Below are 26,599 nucleotides of genomic sequence, written 5' to 3'. Positions count from 1 at the left end.
ATATGCCTGGAATTTGGAGATTTTTTTTAAATATTGAAGGTGTAAATGAAAATGTTATTTGTTCCTGTATATAGATATTCAGTGTATTTTGCTTCCTTTATTTGCAGAATTCCCGCGAAAAGAAGTTTGAAGCTCAGATGCAGAATATCGTGGAAAAGGAGATAGACAGTGATGTCATGTGGCTAAATGCTATCGTTGGTAGAATCCTGTTTGATATCTTGAGGAATCCTTTCTGGGTGAAAAAAATTCAAGAACGCATCCAAAAAAAGTTGTCTGCCATTAAGGTAATTGTTCCCAACATATATTTTTCTAAACACTTTTAAGAGAAAAAATATGAAGTTACTTTATTATTATATAATGCACACACATTTTAATACATTTTGACGTACACAAGATTTTAAAATTGCTTGCGTATTTGTGTACTGTGTTATGGAAATTCAGAAGGTTTGTGATTAAGTCAGATATGTATTGCAACCATGTTCGGATTCAGCACAAAATCTGAAGTTAAAAAGTGAGTTTTTGAAAAACCCATCTGGTGGTTGTAATCATTGAGGCATCCATTCTATATGGTCTGACACCATGGTTGGCTGGTTCGAGTCCCATTGGTGGAAATATTCACCGTCAGAATGTTGGCTGGCAGAGTAGGAGAGGTGGTGGTATGCAATTTCTACTAGATTGTGTACCAAGAGCCTGGACTCAATTCTGAACCTCTCTGCAGGGGTTAAAATGGAGTGAGAGCTTGTGACACTGTTGATAGTGATTTGTCCATCGGATGGGGATGTTACGCCTTATGCAGGCCCCTTGGTATTGTACGACATGAGTAGACTGTGCTGACACCGGATTTCACCCTATCTCCATCATCATCATCATCATCATCATCCCACATCTAGATGTACAGGTCGTCCATGAGCATCAAATAGAAAGACCTGCACCAGGCGAGCCGAACATGCCCTCAGACACTCTCAGCAAAAAAGCCATACAATAAATAAATAAATAAATAAATAAATAAATAAATAAATAAATAAATAAATAAATAAATACTGTGGAAGCTTTTTAAATGCTTGGAATGCCATTTTAATAAAGAAAATACTCTTAAGCATTGTAACTTTTTTAATTTATATCTTTGGAATGTATTTTAGGTGTACAGTACATCATGAAAAGCATTACAATACTCTTAGAAATCTTTACTGATATATGTGAAAAATTCAATAATTATTTGAGAAATTAAAAAAATCAAGTATAAAATAGATCTTTGTCAAACAAATGTAAGAGTTCTTATAGCAGAGTACTTCAGTCCTGAAGCACTTGGCACTCATACTAGAACCTTTGTATTTTGTAGATAAGTAAGACAGCTGTTTTATTGAAATATAGATTTATAGCTTTGACTCGTGAGTCAAATAGCTAAGGAGCTGAAATTTTGTCCTGTCTTCTTTTTTATTACACCAGCGCACTCCTGTCTAGACAACATTTTACCGAGTAAGTAGCCGTGCGGTTAGGGTCGCACAGTTGTGAGCTTGCATTCGGGAGATAGCGGGTTCGAACCCCACTGTTTGCAGCCCTGAAGATGGTTTTCTGTAGTTTCCCATTTTTACACCAGACAAATGCTGGGGCTGTACTTTAATTAAGGCCACGGCCGCTTCCTTCCCACTCTTATCCCTTTCCTATCCCATCGTCGCCATAAGACCTATACTTGTCAGTGTGACGTAAAGTAAATTGTAAAAGACAACTTTTCTTGAAGTTTTTTCTCAGTTCACCGAGACGGCTATGGATTCGATTCCCCATTAGTAAGTCGATAAATGCAAGAAACAAGTTTCTACTTCCAGGGTTCCACACGAAAAATGAGTACCAGGTTAATTCCTGGGAGCAAAGCAAAGGTGGCCAGCCATAGAGCTGACCACTCTACCCGATCAAGTGCTGAGGTTACGGATAGTGGAAGCCTTTACCTTGCACCCCCTCCAAAGGCTGTCATGGGCTGTATGGAGATGACTTTGCTTATTTTTACTACTACGAACCTCATTCAAGTTGCTGCTTATTCCCTGTACCATGTCTGGTGAGTGGATGATGCAATAGCTGTCTGACCTTTGAATTCATAGTTGCAGCTAGTCTGCAACCAGCTTCAGTACAGCATATAATGTGATTGCTTCTTATGCAGCACTGATTGATCGATTTAGCATACATAGTTCATGACTTCGGAATGAAGTTTTGAACAGTGTATTTTCATGTGCTATAGATCAATGTGTCTGCTGGAAGAGTGAGAAGAGAATTCTGTGAACAATTTCCAGGAGCACAAGTGCCAACACATTATGGAATTAAGAAAATTGTCAATAAAAATGGGTTCAGTGCTAAACAAAAAACAAGTTTAACAACTGACATAACTGACATTCTTAACTGATGAAATAATTCAAGATATTTGTGAAAGATTTGAGCAATTCTCCCAAAAATCTTTAAAGGAAACTGGCTCAGTAAAGTGAGGCTTCACGTTCTTCTCCACAGCAGGCAGCAGGAAAACTGAAATTTAACCCTTGCAAAGTCACAGAAGTGCAAAGTTTAAGCCCAAGTAATCCAGCTACAAGAAAATGTCATTGCAATTGGTTTCTTCAGTCTGTCAACAGTGGTGAATTAAATTCTGAATTTATGCTCTTTTCTGATGAAACAGGGTATTTATTTGCATGGATGCATTAATTCTCAAAACAATCAGTTATTCTTATCTTTGGATTGTGATTCCCTTTTCAAATTCCTCTTTGATTTCCTTTACCACCTTTCTGTATACAAACACTGAAAAGGATTGGGGACAAACTGCAGCCTTGCCTCACTCCTTTCTGGATTGCTGCTGCTTTTTCAAATCCCTCGATTCTTATCACTGCAGACTGATTTTTATACAGATTGTAGATAATTCTTCTTTCTTGGTATCTGATCACAATCACCTTCAGAATAAAAAATAAGCTTGGTCCAATCAATTTTATCAAATGCCTTTTCGAGATCTACAAACGCCTTGTATGTCCTTCTTAATTCTCTCCTTAAAGATCAGACAAAGTCAGGATTGCTTCAAGTGTTTACATTTCTTCTATAACTAAATTGACCTTTTCCCAACTCAGTTTCAACTTGTTTTTCCATTCTTCTGTCAATAATACAGATTAAAATTTTGTAGGTGTGAGATACTAAACTAATGGTGTGGTAGTGTTCACACTTATCAGCAGTGGCTTTCTTAGGAATGGGTGTGACAACATTCTGCTTAATTGGCTCTTTTCCTGTATCACTAAATGGAATAACCATGCCAGGCTGGTTTCTCCTAATGGAGTCAGTAATTCAGAGGGATTGTCATCAATTCCAGGTGCCTTGTTCCTGTTTAGGTCTCTCAAAGCTCTGTCAAATTCTGACCTCAAAATTGGATCTCCCATTTCATCAGCATCAACAGCCTTTTCTTGTTCCAAAACTGTATCATCTACTTCTTTACCTTGATACAACTGTGGGATATGTTCCAGCCATCTTTCTGTCTTGTCATCTTTCCCTGGAAGTTGTTTTTCATCTCAGCTAGGTGTATGAATATTAATGAGATTTGCTGATGATATTGTTATTTTATCTGAGTCTGCAGAAGATCTGGAGAAATTGCTGAATGGTATGGACATTCTTGGGTAAGGAGTACAAGGTTTCAAGAGATAAGTCTAAAACAAAAGGATGGGCAACAGTTACATGACCCAACAATAGAAAGATGCATCTGAATAATAGTGGTGTATATATATGGGAAAAATTATTTAAATAGATAAAAAAATTACATTTTTAGGTGAAATACTTCTTTGCGACTAAGGAAATTAGTATGAAATAAACAGTGATAAGTGAGGAGGGCAAGTAATTTAAATTAACATTTAAATGAGTCTGCTTCAACACAGAAAGGATCATGGTGTCGTTATGCTAGGAAAATTTAAATAGGCAAGAATCACTAAATAATACAAAAATTTCGGCAGTGAGTTATCGATAGAATGTTCAGCAGGACTTGTAAAAAAAAAATACATTTACATAATAACAGTCTGTATAATACAAAATAACAAAATATACAATTTTTTTCTAGATGGGAAGATTTTTGTAAAGAAGAAGAAGTCGTATTCCTTGTTTAATAGGTTTTTTTAAAGGTATGTTATAGTGTAATATTTATATTGAACTTGTGGGTTCGACAGACTGAAAAGCTTTTAAAGTCCGTTTAGATGGAAAGACTCACTTCAATACACAATAGACAGTGCCAATAACTTTCAATCCAAAAGAAGTTTTCGTATCTGGAAACAAGTTCAAAATTTCCTCCGTATGAGAAGTTCGTTAGTTGTGCATACTTCTTCATACAGGATCAAAGATCCCATTCACCAAACGCAAATTCATTACGGCTTTTACTTGCTAAATTCACACATTCACATCGGCTGCCATCACAGTTTCACTGAAGTAGCTAGGTTCTTATATGCAATGCGTGTAGAGTAGGTATGTTGTTAAAGTGTTCTGTAGTTAGAATACACATGCTCTATTATTTATGATTATTATTAATAGTTTAAATTTGAATATGATTCACTAGAGAAGCAAATGTAGTACACCTAGAAAGATTCATCATCATCCAGGGCAATTTTGTCAGCAGACAGTCCAAAGAGAATAGTTTCACAATATTTCTTAAGTAGAATGAGCCTCGCACAGAAAAGCCCAAAAGTAATAGAAATGAAAGCATCTGTATGATTCATAAAGGCCCGTGCCCCAGAAGGTTTCCGTGGATAGTACAAAGGGGTATATTATTTAAACTGAGGAAGTTCACCATGGGGGTTGTGAATCTGTGAGCTTGCATTCAGGAGATTGTGGGTTCAAACCCCGCTGTTAGCCCTGAAGGTGGGTTTCCGTGGTTTCCCATTTTAACACCAGGTTGGGGTTTTACCTTGTTTAAGACCATGGCCCCCTCCTTCCCACTCCTAGCCCTTTCCTATCCCATCATTGCCATAAAACCTATCTGTGTCGGTGTGATGTAAAGCAACTTGATAAAACAATTTATTATTAATCTAAGTATCAATATGGAAGAGATATATAAAGATATAGCTGTGTTTGTCTATGAGGATTTGGAATGTGTTCTCGTAGGCCTTAGTGTTTGGCAGGTGTATCTGTGTTCTGATGCCTTCTATGAAGAAAGTTTCTTTTAGTAAGACATAGGTCAGTCTTGATGGTGCTGTCTTCCTGATACCCATAATTCACTTCATATAATGAACTTTAAATTTCTCTAGCATTATCGGGTCATTAATTTAAAGTTTATCCCAAATTATATGGATCCTATAAGTTGTTATTGATGCTATAGCAGTTTTAAATAGTTGCTGTTTTTGTTAAAAGTTTTTGTGGTTGTTGAATGTTGTAAATTGCTTTTTTTGCTGATGTTGCTCTTTCTCTAATATGGCGGACAAGATTGATACACAACTAGAAGGTGCCCTGAAAAGTTTAGGGAATATCGCGGAAATAGGAGGTTGCCTAAAAAAAGAGATGAAAGAAGATATTCTGCATGCAGTAAGTGTCATTAGAATCTGTTTAATTGATATGAAAACCCATTCTATACGTTAAGAATGATGAAACTGAGAATACTCGAAACAAGGTTAGGAGAAGTCAAATTGTTAACATGCAAGGAGAAGGCAACTCATCTACAGGACAAGTAGCGCCATTTGTCAACATCATGCGGCAACAAACTAATGGCACTCAGTGTCTGTCGACTTCTATTGGTCACCTTTTCCAGACGCAACATTCAACTAACTCGATACAGATGACATCACCTATGAAATACATAAACACAATTAAAGAAAAAGATGACATGTATGTATGTATGTATGTATGTATGTATGTATGTATGTATGTATGTCCAACCCTTGCCCCGTTCTTCCACGGGGTCGGGTATGAAGTGAGATGAATCTTCATAGCAAATGTTCATGACCGGATGCCCTTCCTGACGTCAACCTCATCGGAAGAATTAATGAGATGAGATGAAATGACATGATATATGGTAGTAAGAAGGGAGAGGGTGAAACCCAGTGCTGGCACATAGCCTACTCCTGTCGAATAGCACCAAGGGGGTTTGGTCAATACTTGACGTCCCCATCCAACGGACAAATCACGATCAAGAGCGTCATATGTGCTCACTCCATATGAGCACTGCGGAGAGGTTTGGAATTTAATCCAGGCTTTTGGCATGCAATCCGGTGATTAGAAATTGTATACCACCACCTTCTCTATCCTGACAGCCAACATTCTGATGGTGAAAAGTTTTTCGACCAACGGGACTCGAACCGGTTAACCACAGTGTCAGACCATATAGATTTCAACACTGTAATGATCATGGCCACACATATATATATATACTGTATGTAGAGAGAGAGAGAGAGAGATCCAGCAGTAACTGTGAGAATGTTTAGACCTATATTAATTTCAGGTGGAAAATGCTTTCACAGCCAACGTTATAAATCATGTCGGTATTTTCCGGGCTTATAGGCCATGGTCCAGGAACATATGATGGTCCAGACGTTTCACCGAAGACTGCATTCAGCATTATCAAGTGTTTTGACTGACTTCGATAGCAGCGAAGCGGTGTTGCAATTCCACTTCATTCTATAGTGCAGGCTATGGTGCACTGCTCATCTGTTGGTCTGCCCTGTTGGAGGGGTGGTCACCGATTGGCTGTTCTTTGGCCAATGATTGAGGCATTATGGAGCCCGATGTACATCGACCTGCTTTGGCGGAGACAAATAACTGTTCACCGGCTGCTTGTTTGTGGTCTGCCACGACCATCGTGTCCTCCAGGATTTAAGGCTTTCAGGACTGGAAACCAGGCTTTGTTTACCCATTCAGATTCCTCCTTACGGTTGAAGCTGTTGGTGTGCTTTAGGATTTCAATGGCTTCCCTTTGTAGCTGGGCGCGATAAGATACAGTGTTTGACAGTACTTTGGTGTTGCTGTACTGTATGTCTGCTAGCAGCGAGTGTTCAACGACTGATGACCTCTCTGTTTTTCCCAGCTGTCTACGTCTGTTATGTTCCTTGAGTTGTATGGTGGTGCTGCGTTTTGTAGTGCCTATGTATATCTGGCTGCAGCGACACAGGTTCTTGTAGACACCTGTGTTGCATTGGAATCGGGAATACATCCGTTTTTCAGAAATGATTAGATTGTGGACCTGGCATGTTTAAGTAAAATTTGTTCGCCTTTTAATGTTCTATCACTTCTACTTTGTCCGATGTGGATCCTGCGGCATGACTTTTGACCTCATCTTTTTTAAAAACAAAAGCGAATTGACCTAAACCCTTATACACGAGTTACTTTTGAGTGTTCCCCCATAGGTATACATTGAACCTCATTGAAATCTTTTGGACGCAGGGTCTGGCATCTCCTTGTTAGATATTATGCTTCAGACTCTCTTCATGTAATTGTAGGCGACTTTGTTCATGAATGCAAGGTAAGTGTGTGTAGAATTCTGCAAAGAATTCCTGCTGCCATTGCAGCATTAACAAGACATTACAGTATTTTCCCCGCAATAAAAGAATGCCCGAAAATTATTCAAGACCTATCAATTATCACATTTTTCTGGTAGGTAGAGCCTTAGATTGCACTCATATAAGAATATATTGAATGTTGTGATATAACAGTCCATTCTTTCATTTTTCAAACACACTGGCATACTTTCAAATTAAATCTGTAACATTTGTCTCGCATTCATCATAATAACAATTTTGTTGCATCTTACTTAACATGTTGACGTCTTAGCAGTCTCCACTAACCATAAACTATAATAATGTCAACCATGTATGACAAAATACTATTTCAACACACTGCTAGGAGCGCTTTATGTAAAGAAACAAAAGACGCTCACTGCCAAACACGTTCAGAAATCTCACGGAAATGTATTCATTTGTCTTTAACAATTGTTTTGTAACAAATGTTGGAAATGTGTTCATGAAAAGAGTACTTTTAACCAAAGCGTTAAATTAATAACAATTGTTAGTTAACATTTTTAAGTAACATTTAACACTGAGTTGAAGAAACCGGGCCTAATTATAACTATAACACTATAACATACCTGTAAAAAGAAAATACACACTATTAAACAAAGAACGGTATGTTTCGTTGCTAAAGAACATCCTCAGATTCTATCAAATCTGAAGTTAATAAACGTGACTGTTGAGGAATACTACAATCATTGTTTGTTACTTCTTGTTCATAATATCACAAACTCAGTATATTTTCAAGTTTACGCAACATAAACAATATTATATATATATATATATATATTATGACCGTCCAATGGCAAGTGAGTCAGCTGTTGAGCCATTGAAGGTCATGCTAAAGGAATGGTTAACAGGAATTACTCGGAAATACATCCAGCTGGGTCAAATATCTAGAATAACTCGCCCATTCAGACAAGAAATGGGATGGATATAAGATGAGGAATGAAATTCCTAAGCTCAAAACCCCGTGGTCACCGCACGCTTACAGTCACGAAATATTATCTTATAGGTGAGCAGAGAGTAGCAAAATAATTTTACATTCTCAACAGTATTAAGAAGTAAGTCGACTATATGATATTCAGGTCCAGCGGTGTCATGAAGGAGGCCATGAATTGATGCCATATGTGACAGGATCAAGGCGGCGCTGAAGAGGTTAGGTCGATTACATACGTCATAAAGACAATGGTGAAGTGTTCCTTTGTACATCTTTCCAGTCAGATGGGATCACGTTATCTTGGAATTCGCATTCGAACTGTCATAAACAGATGGAAGAGAGGTTACAAGTCAGTGAGTTGAGCCTAACGTATGGAATGCAGACCGATATTATTAGTATAACAATGGTAATGAACTTTTGTTATGAGTAATGTATGGCAGATAAAAACGGAGATTGAAGGTTGAACTGACAGTAATTAGCACGTCTTGAAAGGGAACGTCTACGTTCGCAGAACCTAAGAGAAATATTAGAGATCGTGATATATAAAATAATATTACTGTGTCGAATAGCGATCTGAAGTTTTAATACTGAACAAGGGAAGTTTCGGAAATAACTGTGAGATAGTGTAAAACGCTTGTGTCACTGTGTTAATTTTGTTTTCCTAAGTTTCAGGTCCATGGACTCAAAAATGTATGAAGATTTTTCCAATGATGTAATGATGGAAATGATTATGAGGGCTTAAACATTCCGATATCCTGACAGGCCCGGGAGATAATGCCGAAGTGAGGGCCAAAACTATGACCAATAGAGCAAAGGACTGAGAGCGGTATCACCTAATCTTCACTGATAAGTACCAAGATTTCATTTTCTTTACCCTATTTTCTTGTAGTTGCATAGCTGTAGAGTAGAATGTATTTTTCCTTTCATAATGAAGTGACGTAAATTTAAACAACTTGAGTGACCTAATGCGACTATCATCTAGTGCCCGGTTACTTGTGATTACGGTTATGTCCGAGGTTGTAATTTTAAGATCATCTATTACACGCAAGATTTAGCTTGTAAATACGTGCCTTACCGCGAGTTACTCGGAATCTTCTTCACGTTTACGGTGAATGGAGGAATGCGGGGTCTTCATTAGTGAACCATACTTGTGTTGCACGAATACTTCGTGAGGTGACTTTATTTTAATATTTATTTGTAGAAGGTCTTCTGCATGATAATGCAATACGTGTTTATTGCGTAGTGGCGAATGTTTCGTGAAATTAGTGTTGCGTTGATTGCGATTTGGTAATGATAAAAGAGATTCTTCGGGAATGCTTGTGAATTCTCTTGGGTAAGTAATGTGTGAATATGTATGATGTGCTTGAACATGGTGAATAATAAGGACAGGGTCGTCCATAAAGTGTTGTATGATGAATTAATATTGTTATGGGAAGTGTCTCGTTGAAAAATAGATAATGGGAGTGTGATAAATAATTGTTTGAAAGTTAGAGATGGATTTAAGCGCTCGTCATACAATTAAGAACCCAGAATAGGCAAGCATTTGTGTCGTTGTTATTTTGGTGATGTAAGATGTCCGAAGGTCGAGCGTAGGGATTGTTATATGATCATCGAAACACTGTTTCGCGACGGGATACGATGCAGATACCAGTTAATTTGAGGAAATGGTCACTAATTAGACGTCTTCAACATTTAATAAGCATAATATGTGTGAAGTAGAAGGTCGTATTTATCGAATTATTGTCACCTGGTAGTAGATTGTAGTCTTGCGTAGTTGCTTATAGTCTGTTTCCCGTAGATAGTGTGCCTTCAAGATTTTCTTTCAGGAGGGCAGTGCCGGTGGAAGCAGTTACTGTTAATCATTCTTTTGGATTATTTATGATTTGTAGCGGCTAGATATTGTGTTCTATTTAGGTGGCTGATACGGATTCCTGGGACATGCTGTTGTTGAGTTATGTCGATATGAGATCCAATTATTATGTGGGTTTTCCTACACTGTGTGCACTTTATGGATATTGATATTGAAACTGGTCACCATTAGAGAACTCAAGTTGGTTAGCAATTAGGTAATTTCCGAGATAATGGATAAAATGTAGGGTACTTTAAAATGAAATCTTGGATAAGTGAAGATAAAAGCAAGTGTAGTTTATAAAAAAAAATTTTTGAATAAAATTTTATTCGATCCTATTATTCATTGCGGGCGGACAATTAATGATAAATAATGATGATTTGCCTTCAGCAAGTTCCATATTCGTTTCCATCAAGTTAGTATTTTCAATCAAGGTTTAAATAATGATGGTTTTAAGTATTTGGCCAACAGAGATTTTCGTTCATCTATCTAGCTATTATCCAATCATCATACAATGTATTATTATTGTACTGAGTTAGGTTTTGATTTCATTAAATTGGAAAAAGGTCCTTCCAAGAAACTAACATTCGTTTCCTTATTTAAATGAGATATATTTAGCCTTGCGAAGTTTAGTGGATACTATTATTACCATAATCATGAACGTCTTGCGTCAAATGCTAGTCCAACTGCATAAACAGTTGTTGGATGTCCATGCCCTGGGTGGAGAATTATGCGTCACGACTGACTTTAGCTGAGGCTTATCACAAGAACCTACGAACCTTCTATATCCCCGGGCAATGGACGGGTGTAATATATGCGCATGCTTTAAAGTGATTTGATATAATCTAAAGTTGTACTTGTAGAACAAAACATTTCATTCTTTGTTTAATAGTTGGGCTGATGACCTTCGATGTTAGGCCCCTTTAAATAACAAGCATCATCATCATCATGTTTAATAGTTTGTATTCTTTTTACAGGTATGTTATATGTACTATAATATGTTTGAAAGACTGATAAAGCTTTAAAGTTACATTAAGTTGACACTGGAAAATATGGCTTACTTCTTAATGAAATAGTCTTCAATCTGAAATACTGTAGTAATTCCTTTGGACAAAATAATAATCTGGAAAATCACAATCAAAATAAAACAGTAGTTACAGTAATGAATTTCTGATATAAGTATGCCTAATGGTGTTGTGTACATCATTGTAAGGGGGGAATGGGTTAACACGTTCCACACGGTTCGGGTCGTCATGTGTCCCAAAACATGCTATCATCGGTTCGTCGGTGCGAACTTCCCAAAATTGCGGAGAAAGTAACTACGTCCTAGTTACAAATTTCGTATAACTAATGGCAATGTAGTGTTCCTATTGAAGTAAAGGATAGAGGCATGCTGCTAGTTTCGATTGGCCTACTGGTGACCCAAAGGGATATTTTTTGCATCTTCCATTCATATCGCTTCGGTTCACCCTGTGTTCGAATGGTTGTCTAACCTATATTTTTATGCGGGAATCTCTTGCGTGGTTACAGTGAATGAAGTCTATGATGTTGCTGCCTTTAAATAGCAGATTGTTGTTTAATACAAGGAGTACCACCCTTCTGACATCTCGTGTAACCTATTCCTTTTTACATTGCCCTCATATAAGCGACTATAAGTTTTCAGATTTTTATTTATTGGAGTAGTTATTGATATGTTTATTATCTTCTGTAGATAATATCAATATCACAGTATAGCCTAAGCCACTGACGAGTGCAGACGTATTGCGTGGAGGGTCCCTGGAGTGGGAGAAGGGAGTGCAGGTGCTGAGTGCAGGAAGGTACTGAGGAGTTTACCGACAATGATTGGTTTGGAACAATACAGGGCGATTATAGGAGGATGGCAGGGAAGAAAGAAGAAGTGAAATCAGGAAGGTGTAAAATGGAAATGGAAATTAAAGGAGAATTAATGCTATCAGCGGCGGTGATTATAATATTGCTATGGATTGGAGGGGTCGAGCTGAACCCAGGTCCAACATCTAGCGGAAATATGAGCTGGGAAGACATGGAAGCAATCAGAAGAGTTGTGGTTGTAGAAGTCTGCCCCTTTGAGCAACTCAAAAATATGATTCAAGAACAAATGAGGGAGTTTGAAAAAATGAAGGGATGGTTCCGAGAAAGAGCAGACGACAAAACATCACAAGTGAGGAAAAATGCCGAAGAAGTTGCAGCATTAAGGGAGAAAATAGGATGATTAGAAGAGGAGACGTTGAAACTGAAAGCAGAAGTGGAAGCCAACACTTTAAATCGCAGGAAGAAGTGCATATTTATATATATAATGTGCCTGAGGAGATGAGAGAGGACAAAGTGCTTACAACCTATAAAGTAGTGGACTTAATTCAGGGGAAAATGAAAGTTAATTTTAGTGAAGTGGTCATAGACGATGTGCAGAGAGTGGGAAGAATTAGAGGCAACAGGCTTATCAAAGTACAACTGTTTTCTACGCTGATGGCTGATATTGTGGTTGGCAATGTGGGTAACATGCAGAGGGAAAAAATATGGATCACGAGGGACGTGGGAATGGAGGCGATCAGGAACGAAAAAATACTTAGAAAACACATGATTCGAGCTAGACATCAAGGGCTGAGAACAACTATCAGAGGACAAGAACTAGTGGTGTCAAGCAGCAACTGGAGTAGAATCTGGTCTGTGAATAGGTTGATTGACCTAGAAATGAAAATAAAAGAAGACGAAGAAACAGAGAGAACTGTAGCGATTAGTGGGGAAGATAGGCAAGTGAAAGATAGTGATATAAGAGAAGAAGGGGAAGGTAGTAATGTTAATACCAAAAGAAACAATGTGCTGTGCGAAAAGAGACAGGGAGAGGTGCCTAGTGAAAATGCGATCATAAACACCGATAAGGAAGGAGCAGAGGTTAATGGGGCGAGAGAAGTTAGGCCTAGTGTCACAGACACAGTTACAGCTAGAGTCAAAGGAAGTCAGCAGAGTGGAAACAGTGAAGAAGTGGCGGCTCAGAGGGAAAGGGAATGCTCGGAGGTAACGTGGAAGAGAGTAGAGCAGGGCTGGAACGAAGGGTGGAGCAGAAATTTAAGAAGTAGAAGTCTAAGAGACATGTGGGAAACAGGAGGAAATAATGAGGGTACTGTTACAAAAAATAAAAACGCTAATAAAGTTAGCAAGAAGTAAGAGAATTGTTACAGAAGGCAGAGTGACAACAAAAGGAGTGAGCGTGGTATCTTTGTGAAATGGGCTAGGGTAATTTTATGTTATTTGTATGTGAACCTGTGTTTGGTATGATGTAGGAATAAGAGGTGGATGGGAGGTACAAGGAAATTTGGTAAAGTAATTTATGTGTTGTTTATTGGATTTAGGAGAGAAGTATGGTAATTTTATGTGAATCTGTGTGAGGTATGAATAGTGAATTGATGGAAATGGTGGTGAAGGTTGAGAAAGGTGAATATTTGGTGTATTGATGATGAAAGCTTGAAGGTAATTTGATAAGGAAATTTGGTAAAGTAATTAGTGTGTTGTTTATTGGATTTAGAAGTGAAGTAAGGCAATTTTATGTGAATATGTGTTTGGCATGAATAGTGAATTGAAGAATATGGTGGTATAAGGTTGAGAAAAGTGAATATTTGGTGTATTGATGATGAAACCTTGAAGGCAATAAGAAGGTTGAGAAAAGTGAATAATTGGTGTATGGAAAAGTAAGTAGTGGGTTATTTTAGAGTGGTATTTGTTGGAGGTTTGTTTATGGTGGTATAAGGTTGAGAAAAGCAAATATTTGGTAAGAGGTGATGGGGAGGTACAAGAAAATTTGGTAAGTAATTGGTGTGTTGTTTATTGGATTTAGGAATGAAGTATGGCAATTGTAGGTGAATATGTGTTTGGTATGAATAGTGAATTGATGAATATGGTGGTATAAGGTTGAGAAAAGTGAATATTTGGTATAATGACGATGAAAGCTTGGAAATCTAAATAGTGCAATGATGGTGAGATAGTACAGTACAGCAGATTGAGTAAGAGTAATAATGTCATTATTTGGTATGTAGTAAGGTAATCTGGAGTTGATTCGGAGTGTTAAGTGTAAGTGAATGATTGTGGAGTTGGAGTGAGTTTTGGTAGATAATGAAGTATAAGTTGCAATTGGTATATAGTAAGATAATCTGGAAAGGATCTGGAGTAGGAATAAGATGGTATAAGGTTGAGGAAAGAGAAAAATTGGTGCAAAGATAGATGCATAAGTATGGTGCTACTTGTAAGTCTGAAGGTAATGTGGAAAAGTAATTAGTGGGTTATTTGATAGTGTTGTTTGTTTATTGGAAGTAGAGCTGGCAGAGTATATAGTCGAAGAGATCGAAGCGTTGGACTGCCTTCTCATTGCTCAATTGAGAGCAAGTTGGAACTCTAAATAGTGCAATGGTTGTGAGGTAATAGAGGTAGTACAGTACAACAGATTGAGTAAGTGTAAGAATGTCATTAAGGAATTTAAATGATAGAGGTCTGCCCTGTGTAAACAGAAAAGTATACGCACTCAGCAGTAAATGCGATCTTGCCTGGATTTGCTAGGAGTGAAAGTGTGCTGCCAGACTAGCTGACTCAGGCAGACAATCTGGGATCCAGTGGGTGCGCAACATTGTCAAGTCAACTGGTATCAGCATCTGTCTTGCATTGTCGTTTAATTTTGCTCCTATCAGTGGCGCATTCCATATCATGTTAGTTTGTATTTAATTTTGCCATAATACTCTTAACAATTTAATTTTGCCATTGTAAATATGTGTGTTGTTACTGCCGTAATGCAATGGCCATTGGATCTTCGGTTGGCCATTTATCAACATTTGTGGTTTTTATCATTTTAGTTTAAATCTGGCTGTAGGTTGTACAATGTTATTTTTCTCATTTATCAGATCAAAAGGGTATTGTTTACTGTAGATCTCGAGAAAAATAATAAATAAACTAAATACTAAATACTAATATCAATATAATATTAACAAGCAAGTCCATGTCCGGTTTAGGACAGCACAGGATCCCAGATGAATTGCTTATTATTTGGAACAAAGTGATGACAGTGACGGTGATTTCTCTTCAGTATCTGATGATGACTCTACGTACAGCCTCGTCTTTTGTGATATTACTTTGTTACTAAGCATACTATGAAAATAATTAACATAGCCCTATCATATTCCCATAAAAACAGATCACTGAACGAGAAACCAACATTTACTTCCAGGGTCACACTTGTTGAATCGGAAAACTGTTGCAGAGGCACATTGAAATGTCTCCTCAACAATAACACTCACAACAAGTGCATCAACATTGATTTGGATTTCGTTGTAGGGACTAACCAAAGTTAAATTTGTTAGGTCACTGGTGACCCGAACCAGTAATAACTGAAGGCAGCATCCGGTCACCGGTGGGCCAATACGACGTAGAATTAAGTCATCAAAATTCTCTGCCGGAGGGAACGTGTTAAACATGTGTATATGGAATTTGCTCATTTGTATTAATTTATTTTATTGTAATTTGATGTTAAAAGAGAGGATTTATACATTCCACCATTGTACTTGATAGTTACATGACAGTATTTTGAATTATGACATCTTGCACATTTGATAGTTTATTACTGAAAGTGTTGTGAGAAGCCCTCTATTGGCACAAACATATGCAAACATTAAGTAAAATATATATATTGTAAGGTTTTGAATGACTGTATAGTTAAATTATAATTAAGATAGGTATATTCATGTCCTCTTTCCTAACTTCTTGTCTTTGATTTAAAAGAACAGATTTACTTAACCTATAAAGTTTCAAACTGGGTGTATACAAGTAACTTTCAAATTATTGTTCCTCTAGTTGCCGTATTTTATGGAAGATCTATTGGTGACAGAACTAGACATTGGCAACACTGTACCTATTGTGCACAAAGCATCAGTTCCAATGTTGGATCAGTGTGGTCTTTGGGTGGACCTAGATGTCTCCTATGAGGGAGCTATATGTCTCACACTTGAAACTAAACTGAACCTCATGAAATTGAAGAAGATAGGAGAAGAAACAGCCGCAGCCCATTCTTCAACTGCCAAAGAACATCTCTCTCCCTCGGAAAAGAGGTTGGTATTTTAATCTAATACTCTCTAATACTTTAACAGTCTTGGCACTTTTTTATGGCTTGGTATTTAACATACAAACTTCATATTGTTGGACCAAGTGTTCTAGGGGATTCTAAAAAAATAAAAATTAAAAAACATTGCAATTTGTGGTGTGGGTTACTGTAGTCCCATACTAGTTCGTGAACATTGGGCAACGGCTGAGTGGCCTAATAAGTGAACCCGAGAGACAGATACCAGTTGCTATGGAATGGAAGTGGGCATCTCGGACAAATTCTGAGTCATGGCCCACCTTGTGCTCAGGTGGCTAGGACTATACAATCCACCCTGGTCCCTAACCCAGTAGTGGAGAGATCTTCACTACAACTAGGTAACATCCTGCTTCACAGAATTTTCACTTAGCACGCTCAGAACATTTTAAGCAAGCCTTGGACCTATGGGAGTAACAGAGTCCCACTCCCATTTTGACAGGTGTGAGACTCCTTGGAAACAGCTTGGCGATTGAAATGAATTTGATGGGGAGCTATCAATATTAATGGGGTTTATGGAAGAAAGAAACAGGAACTGGCTGAGTCACCAAAGAGGATGCATCTGGATGTGATAGGAGTTAATGGTATTCAGTTATAGGAGATAACGAGGAGATAAGTGTGCTTGACGGGTGTTAAAAAGGTCAGGGCAGAATCTGAGGTAGGACTGTTCATCAGGAATACTATTGCATGCAACATAGTTCCTGTTAGGCATGTAAATGACTGAATGATGTGGGTAGATTTGGCAGTTGGAGGAATTAGGACGAGAATTGTCTCTATGTATTCACCATGTGAGGGTGCAGATGAGGATGAAGTTGACAAGCTTTATGAAGCATTGAGTGACATCGTAGTCAGGGTCAATTGCAAGAATAGGATAGTGCTAAGGGCGATTTCAACGCGAGAAATGGAAATAGAACTTAAGGAGACAAAAGGGTAATGGGTAAATGTGGGAAAGGTATGAAAGCTAATGGGATTGGGAAGCATTTGCTGGACTTCTATGCTAGTGTGGGATTAGCTGTTATGAGTACATTCTTCAAGCATAAGGCTATTCACTGCTACACATGAGAGGGTAGGGGCACCAGATTCATAATAGGCTATATCGTAACCAACTTTGAATTCAGGAAATCTGTTATGAATGTGAGGGTTTTCCAGGGATTTCTCAATGATATGGACCACTGTCTGATCTGTAGTGAACTAAGTATCTCTAGGCCTAAGATAGAGAAAGTGAAATCTGTCTGCAGACGAATAAGGATAGAAAATCTCCTGGACGAGGAAATTAGACAAGAAGTACATGGATATGATTAGTGAAAAGATACAAACAATGGACAGTAAGCAGGTTCAGAATATAGAAAGAATGGATGGCATACAGTGATGCTGTAGTAGAAAGAGCAAGGGAATACCTAGGAACAACTGTGTGTAAAGATGGGAAAAAACTAATATCTTTGTAGAATGATAAAGTGAGAGCATCTTCTAAACTTAAAAAGAGGATGTATCAGAAATGGCTGCAAACAAGGACTGATGGAGACAGAAGGAAATGGAGCAAAACAAATAGTTGTTGAATCCAAAAAGAAGTTGTGGGGAGATTTTGGTAATAACCTGGAAAGACTAGGTCAAGTAGCAGGGAAAATTACTGACATTGGACAGTTATCTTAGGAAGAGAGGGGTAAAAGGAAATGAATAGTGTTTTGAGTAAATAAGGTGAACTCGTAATAGATCCCAGGCAATCACTGGAGAGGTGGAGGGAATATTTTGAAAATCTTCTCACCGTAAAAGTAAATGATCCTGGTGATGTCGCAAACAACTGAGTTCACAGGGAGGAAAACAGTGATGTTGGTGAAATTGCGCTTGATGAAGCGGAAAGAATGGTAAATAAACTCCGTCATAAAGCATAAGGAATAGATGAAATTAGACCTGAAATGATGAAATATAGTGGGAAGGCAGGGATGAAATTGCTTCATAGAGTAATAATATAACATGGAGTGTTAGTAAGGTACCTTCTGATTGGACAAAAGCAGTAATTTTACACATATTTAATGAAGAGAACAGGAAGGATTGCAACAACTATTGAGATGTCCTATTGATCAGTATACCAGGCAAGCTGTTCAGTGGTATTTTGGAAGGAAGGGTCAGTGTCTGAGAGTAACTCGGATGAAACCAGTATGGTTTTAGACCACATAGAGGCAGATTTTCACTATCTACCCAGCCAACTGAGGGGACCAACGGCTTCGGGCGGAGGAGTCCTCTTAGTAGGGCGATGAACCCTCAGTGGAGGAAATGCCACTGGAATTCATAACTGCAAGCGTCTGACCCATAGTGGGCGGCTTGTGGGCAGCGTCTGTTCTCCAGGTTAGGGGCGGCTGTTAACCTGATGTGCAGAAGGCAACAGGAAACCACTGCACAAGCAAAATCCCAAGATTAGCAGTCATGGCTAGAAGCTTGAGCGAAACTGTAAATACTGATCATGGGCTTCAGAACCCAAGATCCGGCAGGAGAGGGGATGGCTGCAAGGCCTCTCAGGTCGTCATCCAACGAAATCCTTGCAGGAAAGTGCGTAATAAATTCAATGTAGGAACTTGGAATGTGAAAACGTTGCTAAGAACAGGAAAACTAGAAGAAATCAAAATCGCAATGAAAGAAACAGCACTTGATATTTTAGGAATCTGTGAAACAAGGTGGTCAGGAAACGGGGACTTCTGTTCAGACGAATTTAGAATAATTTACAGTGGATGTGAAAAGTCGGGAATGAATGGAGTGGCTATTATCTTGCGAAGAAATAGTCCAGTCACGTGATCAACACATCTCATGTAAGTGACAGATTGATGATGATCAAAGTGAAAGCCACTCCAGTTGATCTAGTGATCATTCAGGTATACTGCCCAACTTCTAACAGTTCCGATGAAGAGGTAGAGACAGTCTACGAGCAAATGGAAAGCTTGTTGGAACTCATAGGAAATAAAGATAATGTGGTCATAATGGGCGATTTCAATGCCTCTGTTGGTTCACATAGCAACTTGAAATATGCTGGTAAATTCGGACTAGGAAACATGAACAAAAGAGGTCAGAGACTTTTATAATTTTGTGAACAGCATGATATGGTTATAACAAACACATTCTTTGAAGTACCTGTCCGAAGAAGATACACATGGAAAGCACCTGGAGATAATGCACGATATCAGATTGATTATATATTAGTCAGACAGCGATATCGAAACCAGATTAAATCCAGCCACAGCTATCCAGGACCTGATGTGGACAGCGACCACAATCTTGTATTAGCCAAGTGTGACATTAAGCTAAAGAAGAATATGAAATTGACCCAGCACAAATAGAACACACAAAGTTTAAAGAACACTCGCATACAAAAGGCATACAAAATGAAAACTAATCAGTTAGCAGAGACTTTTCATAACAGTGCAAAATGGGAGGAAATAAGGAATGGTATAACTGAAGCTGCTGAGGAAGTGCTGGGAAGAAGACAGTTACAGCCGAGGAAGCCATGGATGACTGATGAAATCATAAACCTTATTCGCGAAAGGAATAAGGAGAAGTGAGTAGGGAATAAAGAACGGTACAAAGAAATTAGATATCAGATCACAACAAAGTGTCGCAAAGCAAAGGAGAACTGGATGAAGGAGAGAAGCGAGATTATAGAAAAGGACATGATCAGAAGACAGGTGGAAAAGGCATATTTCAGTATCAGAACCCTACAACGCAAACCAAAAACCAGAAGCTCCATAGTCAGAGATAAAATGGGAAATCTCCTGTTCAACACCAAAGAAATCTGTGAACGTTGGAAAGAATACATTGAAGACCTGTACCAAGGAAACGATGTAAATAATACAGCCAGCTACATTGAAAAAGAACACGAGATAGACGAATGCAGAAAGGGTCCTCAATCACATCTTCAGAGTTTAATGCAGCACTACACATTCTCCAGGAAAAGAAAGCACCCGGTCCAGATAACATTCCAGCAGAACTTCTGAAACACTTGGGTGACGATATGAAACGTTACCTTTTTCAGCTGGTGTCCCATTGCTATGAGAATGGTGTAGTTCCACCTGACTTTAGTAAAACCAGAACTGTTGCAATACAAAAAAAAAGGAATGCCACAGACTGTTCAGATTATCGAACTGTCACTCTCCTGTCTCATGCTTCAAAAATACTGCTCAACATCATCAAGAATAGAATTAAAGGGAAGTTAGAACACTATATCGATAATGACCAGTTTGGATTTCGATCAGGGAGGGGTACTAGGGAAGCAATTCTGGCATTACGTTTGATTCTGGAGAGAAGAATTGAGAAGAATAGGAAAGTATACGTGACCTTTGTCGACTTAGAGAAAGCTTTTGATCGAGTAGACTGGGAACAACTTATCCTTACCATGAAAAAAGCAGGAATTGATGGGAAGGATAGACGCCTCATACTAAATTTATACAGAATGCAGAACACTGATTTAGAAATCAGTGGGACAAAGAAAAATGCCAAAATAAGAAGAGGAGTTAGGCAAGGATGTCCACTGTCTCCTTATCTCTGCAATATGTCCATCGAAGAAGCCATCGCAGTCATGAAGGAGAAAACAATGGGGATCAAAATTAATGGCAAACAAGTACACTCTATAAGATTTGCTGATGATATTGCCATACTAGCAGAAACAGATAAAAGTATGCAGAGAATGATCAACATATTAGCAGAAACTTTAGGCAAATGGAACCTCAAAATTAATACAAGGAAAACAAAAACCATGACAATATGTAAAGACAAGAAAACACCTGTAACACACTTAAAAATTGGCCCTGATAAAATAGAACAAGTGAAACAGTTTGGCTACCTAGGAACCCTGATCACGAGTGATAATCAGAGCATATCAGAAGTCACGAAGAGGATAGCCATGGCAAAGAGAGCATTCCAAGATAAAAGGCATTTGCTGGCCAACAAACATATAGATATTCAAACTCGGAAGGCCTTTGCAAAAACTTTTGTATGGAGCATGCTTCTGTATGGTTGCAAAAGCTGGACATTAGGAATGCAAGAAAAGAAAAAACTAGAGGCAGTTGAAATGTGGATCTGGAGAAGAATGCAGAGGATAAGTTGGACGGAAATGAAGAGCAATACCGAAGTCCTCAGAGAGATAAGAGAAGAACGGAGTCTGATAACCGAAATTGAAAAACGGAAAATAAAATTTATTGGTCACATTCTGTGGCATGAGGAGTTCCTTTGTAATATCATTGAAGGAAAAATTGCTGGAAAAAGAGGAAGAGGATGACCCAGAGTGTCTTACTTCAAGAACCTGCTTCTGAAGATGAAGTGCAAGACCTACGCTGAGTTGAAAAGACTGGCTCAAGATAGACAACTGTGGCTGCAGCGACAAGGCTTAGCCTTTAGAATATGATGATGATGATGATGATGACCAGATAATTGAGGGGATTGGTATAAAAACAAGGCAAGTCCACAATAACATCATCATCATCATCCTAAACCATCTTCAGTTTTCCAGGTGTGGTATATGAACCTCCTCCATCTCATCCTGTCCTTGTATCATTCTTCCACCACCAACTTGTCCCAATCATGACCTCTCAGCAGTACATCATTCTTAACTAAATCCATCCATTTTCTTCATGGCCTTCCCACGGGTCATCTTCCTTCTACTTTTCTGTCAAATTCCTTCCTTGCAGTTCTGTTTACTGGCATCCTCTTCATGCGACCAAACCACTTCAGTCTTTATATCTTAATCTTATTGAGGAGAGAATCATCTATTCCTACTTCTTCTCTAATTTTCTCATTCCTAATCTTGTCCTTCCTGGTTTTCTGGATCATGGTGCATAGGAATTTCATTTCAGCTGCCTGAAGTTTGGAATTATCTCTATTGGTCAGTGTTGTGGTTTTGAGACTGTATGTAAGAATTGGTGTATAATAGAACTTGTACAATGTCATTTTTGTTTTCATGGGTATTTGCTCATCCCACAGCAGATGTCTTACCTGGTGGTAAAATTGTGTTGCCTTATTGATTTGATTGTTCACCTCATATTTTGCTAGGTTGTCATTTGATAGAATGCTACCCAGATATTTGAAAACTGTCCAGTTGGGCTTCATTTAACATGACTATTGGTTCTGCTCCTTCTCCATACACTTTCTTCACCACCGTCTTGGTCTTGCTGATGTTTAAACCATATTTCTTAAACTCCTCATTCCAGCTTTGCATTCTCTCTCCCAATTCCTCTTCTGAGTCACTCCAGATCGCAACATCATCTGCAAATGTGAAGGCTTTGATATCTCCATGTTCTTTCCTTTTAATAGATTTCATTACTACATCCATTACAATAATAAATAGAAGTGGTGACAATGAGCTGCCCTGTTGCACTCCTCTCTTTGTTTCAAACCAGTCCGACAAACCACATCCTACTTGAATACAGCTTCTATTCTCACTATACAACATTTTCACTTTGTCTATGAGGCTGTCTCGCACTTGAAGTTCTTTCATGCATTGCCAAATTCTTTCCCTTGGTACACTGTCGTATGCTTTCTCAATGTCCAAAAATATTAGAAATAAAGGCTTATTCTTCTCCCAGTATTTTTCCATTAGCATCCTAATTGCAAATATGAGGTCTGTAGCTGACCTTCCTGGTCTGAAACCATACTGTTCTTCTTCCAAAATTGGTTCAACAATATCTCTGATTCTGGTCTCTATTACTTTTTCCAATATTTTCAGGACGTGAGACAGTAGTGTGATACCACGGTAATTAGTACATTTTCGTCAGCTTCCTTTCTTGAACAGAGGTACGCTGATGCCCATCTTCCAGTCCTCAGGAATAGTATTTTCCTCCCATATCTTGTTGAGCAGTCTGTAGAGCCATTGGATTCCTGGAATTCCTGCTGCTTTCACCATATCTGCACTTAGTTCATCTATGCCCACTGCTTTTCCTTTCTTCATGCACGTGAGCGCATTTTCAACCTCAAGCCATGTAATTGGTGGTTCAGTTGTGGTTCCTCGACTTGGCTCTCCTCTATCCATTGTTATGTTTTGTGTATCTCCATTCAGCAGCTTTTCGAAATAGATCTTGAGTTCTTGTTTAATTTCTCCCTCTTCTTGTGCCAGAGTTCCATCATCACGTTCTATTGCTTTTATGGTCTCTTGATCCCTTTGCTTGTTTTTCACTACTATGTATAGCAATTTCATATTTCCTCTACTGTCCTCTTCCAGTTTGTCTGCAAACTCATTCCATTTCTTCTCTTTTTCTTCCCTTACAATGTTCTTTACAGCAAGTTTCTTCTTCCTGTATACTCCTTGAAGTCTTTGTATTTTGTAACCGTTACTTCAGCGGCTACTCTTAACACAGTAAAGGGAGGAAGGAAAGTGCAATTACCCAGGACCAAAAACCACTACACACTCAGTGAAACATCAGCTGAAACTGCGTGGATCTCCGCTGATAACGACACTAGTAAATATCAGTAGCGCCAGCTAGATGACAATAAACCAGGAAGGTGGGAAGGAACTGGGAACCTACCAAGGGCATGGAGATGGCTTAGGTAGCAGTTTCTGAAATAATCAACTGTGATCCTTACTTTCAAAAATATTATTTACCAAAGGACTTTACAAATAAATTCCGAACAAATTCAGCCATGCGGAAGGTACCAACACATAACTATAGTAAAATACAACTTACATGTTCTGCTGAGACACACCAATTATTAATACACGTTCCTTGACAATAGCTTCCTATAAGTTCAAAAATTCAAACAAACTATACATCTAGTTACAAACCCAGTTGTACAATGCAATTTAGTAGGTAAGAAGAAACGTAATACGCTATTACAATTTACAGTGAAGTTAAACGTGCTTTTCAAAAACTCTGGTGTACATCAAATGACACGGAACTACTAGAGGCAAAACCCCAAGGTAAATATACAAAACTACAATTTACATGTTTAGCGAAACAAGGAATGGGGAATGCCTCAAAGAACAAACAGGCAAGCCCAGCTGAAAAGCTAAGGTATTGAGTGGTGAATCTAGGTGAGGTTAGGGCAGACTCCTATATGAAAAAGCAAGCGAACATTACAGGAAATTTAAGGTGGAACGGAAATCAAGAGCGCTTACCCCAAAGTGGCCCATCCCGGTAGCGAGACGACGTCAAAACTTCGGACAACCAGACAGACCACGAAATGCTGCCTCGTTCTCTATAAAAGGTAAACCCTGGCCTTGGAGTAGCCAATCAGAATGCATAACCCTGCCTATTGTCACCCATATTCACCAATCACAACTCCTACTTCAGTCGCAAACTTAAAATACTTTCTCGAATACATACAATCGTGAATCTTCCATTTCCAGAACAGTCAGAACATACTTTCTAGAATACATAACCAACAAAAGGCAACACACCCTGTTCAAAAATTCATGTGACAAGTTTCTGGACAGTTCCAGTAAATATAGAAATGAAATCTACTATTTACAAATACCATATGTTACCTAAATATTACACTGTACAGGTTAGGTCGTTACATGGAATACAAATAAAACATTATATCACCACACTTCAGATCATACAGTAAGTACTACGGAAGGTTTACAGATAAGGTCTTCAATAAACACTTTCCACTTCCAATACATGCTACACCTGTGACATATTTCTTGTTCATTTCGTTCTTGTCCCTGTTTTTGTTTTTCCTTGTCCAGTGCCTTCTTTATTTGGTTTCTTTCTTTCACCGCTATTTTTACTCTATCATTCCACCATGGTGTCTCCTTTTTTCTTTTGATAGAACTTGTAACTCCACATAGATTTTTGGCTTCTCCCACAAACATGTCTTTGAAGACCTTCCACTCTTCATTAACGCTGGTTACTTCACCCTTCGGCAAACTCTGTTGAATCCTTAGTTTGTATTCTTCCTTTATTTGGACTTCTTGCAACTTCCAAGTTTTAACCCTTGGTTTTTTCATAATAATTTTCTGCGTTTCATTAGTTTTATATTTGAAGTCTACTACCAACAATCTGTGGTCACTGTCCATGCTTTCACTAGGGATGACCTTTACATCTGTGTTGTACCTGCCACCATCTTTATTCATGATTACGTAGTCAATCAATGTTCTATACTGGCCATCCCAACTGTACCTTGTTATTCTGTGACTGTCTTTTTTTTAAATTATAAGATCATTTCTTCTGCACAGATCTAATAGTTGTTCTCCTTCTGGGTTCCTTTGTCCAAATCTTTGTGGACCAATGATGATCTTGTACCCAAGTCGGACTACCCCAACTTGCGCATTTAGATCTCCAATAATAACATTTTCTTCATTAACTGTATCTTCCAGGTCTTGCCGTAATTTCTCTTTGTCTTCCTCATTGCAGCCTGTCTGTGGGGCATACACTTGTACGACAGTGTACTTAGTGTTCTCCAGTTTCATGAACATGTGAATGATTCTATCACTTTTGCAGATAACTTCAGCTGTAGCATCAGTCACTTCGTTAATTAAGAATCCAACACCATTTTTCGCTACCTCCTGTCCACTCCAGTATAATTTATATCCTCCATGAAGTGCCTTACTTCCAATCCCTTTCCATTTGGTCTCACTTAATCCCAATATTGATATTTTTCTTCTATCCATCATGTCTAGGAGTTCTTCTACCTTTCCAGTTAATGATAGAATGTTCATAGTTCCAATTCGGTATTTGGGTCTCTTTTTTATTTGGAGTTTCTTTTCAGAACATTGTACATCATCAGCCTTACGGTCATCATACTTTACAATTGTCTGAGAGGACGTGTCAGTCTGGTCTGTAATCTTCTTTCCGAGGCTCTTTTTCTTATTGAAAGTGACTGTACTCAGTACTCTCCTGCTGACTTGCTAGGCCTAACGTATAAGAGGATTTTCTTTCAGGGTTTACTCCCTTAGCCTTTGAGGATGCCTTCCTTGTCCTACAAGGCAGTAGGTTCCATCTGTACACCCCAGAAGGATGGGTTGCCTCTTCCGCCATCTCCACCGTGCCAAAGTCCATCTTCTCCACCGTAGATGCTGTTGAGGTCTTCACCCTTAACCCAGGGCAAGGGCCCTCCATATTTATGACCCCTGGGGAGAGGGTGTCCCAGTATTTTAAAACCCCCAGGAATTGGGCTACCTGTTGGTCCACGGGTTGTATTGGTTATTTCAACCAGCCCTACATACTGTAGGGGCCCCCTATCTGCCACCTGGGGATGCGCTCTGTAGGGGT

At 38.5% G+C, this 26,599-nt stretch overlaps 1 protein-coding gene across 1 annotated transcript in view; it reads left to right on the top strand.

Annotated features, from left to right (window-relative positions):
- Window positions 1-26,599, top strand: part of LOC136862482 (testis-expressed protein 2) — a 483,604-nt gene that overhangs the window by 336,855 nt on the left and 120,150 nt on the right. Inside the window, exons 10-11 of the mRNA XM_068225772.1 lie at window positions 108-284; window positions 16,130-16,383. Of these exons, the coding sequence (XP_068081873.1) occupies window positions 108-284; window positions 16,130-16,383 (431 nt within the window). The remainder of the gene's footprint in view (window positions 1-107; window positions 285-16,129; window positions 16,384-26,599) is intronic.

The sequence above is a fragment of the Anabrus simplex genome, chromosome 1 (assembly GCF_040414725.1).
Source record: "Anabrus simplex isolate iqAnaSimp1 chromosome 1, ASM4041472v1, whole genome shotgun sequence".
Classification (NCBI taxonomy): Eukaryota; Metazoa; Arthropoda; class Insecta; order Orthoptera; family Tettigoniidae; genus Anabrus; species Anabrus simplex.
The sequence above is the reverse complement of the archived record's forward strand: the minus strand, read 5'-3'. Positions and strand labels throughout refer to the sequence as shown.